At 36.7% G+C, this 3624-nt stretch overlaps 1 protein-coding gene across 1 annotated transcript; it reads left to right on the forward strand.

Moving 5' to 3' along the window:
- Window positions 1–2702: 2702 nt before the first annotated feature.
- FOMMEDRAFT_163114 (uncharacterized protein) lies at window positions 2703–3146 on the forward strand (the record flags this gene model as incomplete). The annotated part of the gene is made up of 1 exon (XM_007272188.1): window positions 2703–3146. One exon carries the CDS (start codon window positions 2703–2705, stop codon window positions 3144–3146), a length of 444 nt encoding a protein of 147 aa, XP_007272250.1.
- Window positions 3147–3624: the final 478 nt, after the last annotated feature.

The following is a 3624-nucleotide window of genomic DNA, read 5'->3' on the forward strand; positions in this document are numbered from 1 at the left end:
CCTTCTACAATCAGGGTAGGATCTAACAAGAACTCTACTTCTTCCTCTTTGTAGTCATACTCACTGTCTGATCACTAGATTAACTATTAAGCTTTTAGTATGAAATCACTTATCTCACTTAATGATCAAAGTTGATCCACCAAAATTAGAGAATTACTGAGTAGTAATATTTGGACAGAGATATTGTACATTGAATCCAAAAGCACACAGATAAACATCTACAATAAATTGTTCAAATTAATTAATTACACAGAGAGGGTTTGCAAATCTTGTATACTTATAACTTATCTAATTGAACAATTCAGACTGTTAAGTAGTATGTCTGGTTATACAAAAGATATGCATTCCAATTGACTTAATTCTGTAGCATATCTCATAAATTCCTTTCAACCAAATATAGTATGTCTTTCCTGAGTGAGAAATAGGCAAGAATATATCCTATTACAATACTTAGGCAAATAAAACCAAACATAGCTACTTGTGTTGATATTAGACAACTGTGTACAAGTTCTTGTCTTACAATTACACTACAATCACCCCCTGCCCCTCCTACTTTAATGTTCACAATGACCCAGACTATCTCAGCTGTCTCTAGCATATCAAATACTGTCTTGGCAGCAAATGTAACAGAGAACAATGTCTATGTATCTGTCAACAGTAAGCTGGTTCAAAACACCCTTAATATTATGCACAAGTTTGTAGATCCTTCTGTGCCCCCTGTCTTGTATATAGTGTCCTTAGCATACATTCAAGAATGTCTGACACCTGTTAACAAATTCTAAGATGCCCAAAAAATTGCATTTTACAATCTTGCCAAAGCCTACCTGTCTGCCAACCCATCACTTAGTTCTTCCTATGTCCCCAACTCTATAGCTATTACACAATCAGCACCAGGTTTTATTGTGAATAGAGACCTTCAAGCCCTTGCTCACAAGTACAATGAAAAGGTGTAGGAAGGAATGGTGAATTCTTGTTTTGCTTTATAGATATTAATTCATACTTATTTTTTGTTTCAGTGTATTTTGTGTGCTTGTACTGAGGAGCATCTTGAATTTGTCTTTTCAGTAAGCATTGACTGCCTTACAACAGCCAGACATGGCTCTTTGTCTGTAGACCTTACAAGTCTTATTAACATTTGCCTCCCTGATGTTATTCTGTTCAAGGGAGCTTTTGCCACTACAACCTGCTGTTATAAGGAACATATTGTAGCAGCTATTATGGATTACCTTAATGATTCCTTAAGAAGGTGTAGATACTCTACTGTAATCATAAAACAGGTGAGTACAACTTTTGGGCAGCTTCAAGTAGGACAATCTTTGTTCCTAGTTGCTGTAAGGAGTAGCAGGTTGAGATTAGACTAACACAATCTACTTAGGCAAAGGTCTTCAACTGTAGTGACCTTGATCCTCTCCCACATACTGAGACCCATCATCTAGACATTAACATTAAGGATATCACAGATGACAAGTCTGAGACTTGTGTGGTTTTGGATGGTCCTTCTGGCTTACAGGCTACTGTAACACTAGATGAGGAGTACTAAGGGAACAACAACCCCCTAACACTTGAAGTTCTCCAAGCACTCAAGCAAGCTGAGTCAGAATATACATCTACAACAGTTCAGGCAGGCAGTACAGTTAGTGCTCAGGTTGTCAGGGATGAGGGTCCTGGTTGTTGTCAAACTATCTTAAACTGTTACACAGATAAGGTTGGATTAGATAGTACTCAGGCTCAAATTGTCCAGTCTTATAGTACAATTGTGATTCTGGCTGGGTACAGTATTATTATTACCTCTCCACCTATGTTCAACAGTCCAGATACTCCTCACTGCCTCAGTTCACCTCAGTCACCTCAGTCATCTCAATCATCTCAGCCATACATTATAATTGTATCTCCTAAAGCTTCTTCCAAGGTGTGTATAGAGAATTTTACTTGTATTCAAGTATCTTTAACAAATACTAATGTATTCTCTACAGTCCAACCTTTCCAGTGAGGCAGTACCCACCAAAGTAGCACCCACTAAAGTAGCACCCACTAAAGTAGTACTCACTGAAACAGTACCTACAGCCTCTTGTATCAGATGCTCCCTCAGATGTGTACTACATACTGTGTGTTTGGAAGCTGTTTCTAATAATACCTTCAGAGTTTGAGTGTGCAAAAAAAAATTCTGTTAACATGTTAAGTATGCTTGAACACTACTCTGACTTACTTCTATGAATGTGCCTTATTTCTATTTGCATTCATTGTTCTTCTGTGCTTCAAAATGTTTCTGAATTTTTTTTGTCTGTATGTTCAATTGCTATACATTTTGTTGTTTGCTATCTTGTGTATCTTGTCCCCTATCTTCTTGTTGTGTTATTACAATATTATGAATAACTTGAGTTTTCATACAAGTCAAATGCCTTAAAAAATAATAATTCAAATGTATAGTATAGTATAGTATATGTATATTTGTGTTTGATGTACTTTTATTCAATTTCTGACAGAATGGATGTGTACTGAAGTGCTACATGAATGTTATTGAAAATACAAGCAATCTGTCAAGTCAAAATAACTCTTCCTTTACTGATTCTCCAATTCAAGGTGTCAACTGACATGTTATCTTGTTAATATGTTACTATACAATATCCCCCAGTATGCCTCAGAAATGTCAATTGTAACCAATATTTTGTAGAATTACACTCAACTTCACACTCTCCTCCTTCATGGATTCTACACTGATTGATCCTATACTACTTGATCCTGTACTACTTGATCCTGCACTACTTGATCCTACACTACTTGATCTGGTACCAGATATTTCTGTACCTATTGATCCTGCACTTATTGAAGCAACAGTTGCATACAAGTTAAGTAAGAATACAGTTGAACCTCAAAGGTCTACAGCAAAAAACATCCCTGCTTCAGAACAGAAGCTTCAGGCAGACAAGAGGGCTGAGAAGGCAGCTGCTGTTTGGTCAGATGTTGTACAAGAAGTTGCTTGCTATTACCAAGTGCTTGATACAATTGCTGCTCAGCATGGTGTTAATCCTGAACAACTGAAGGAGAAGGTATTTGCTAGAGCATCTCTCAAGAATGAACAGAAAGTGAATCCTTTCAATGCCTTTGTACATTTCAAGGCTGTCCAATACAAGGAAGGCAGTGTGTAGCCTGAATTATGAATCATATTGTATAAGCTTATTTATTTTTTAGATCTATCATCAAATGTTAGTACAGACACAAGAGCAAGACTCTGAGAGATTCATAATCTGCTAGACAACAAAGGTTACACAACATGACAGTCCTTAGACAAGGAGTCAAAAGATAGCATACTGAAGATGCTGGAGGACCACTGTATGAAGAAGTCTACTTCATCTCAGGCTAGGCCATTGAAGAAGTCTATTGGTCAAACAGTACAGCACACAGGTGAACATATTATTAAAGAGGTGAGTACACATTACATTGTATTATAAATGTATATCCATATCTAACTCTTTTATACTCAGTTATCAAACCTTTCTAAACAAGCAGGAACCTCTTCATTATGTATTATAGTCTGTACATCACCAAATGGCTCACATGCACCAGTTATACACTGTGACAACATATTAAAACAATTCTTACAGAGTGGACTTGGCAAGTCCCTTA

This window comes from Fomitiporia mediterranea, assembly GCF_000271605.1.
Source record: "Fomitiporia mediterranea MF3/22 unplaced genomic scaffold FOMMEscaffold_319, whole genome shotgun sequence".
Taxonomy (NCBI): Eukaryota; Fungi; Basidiomycota; class Agaricomycetes; order Hymenochaetales; family Hymenochaetaceae; genus Fomitiporia; species Fomitiporia mediterranea.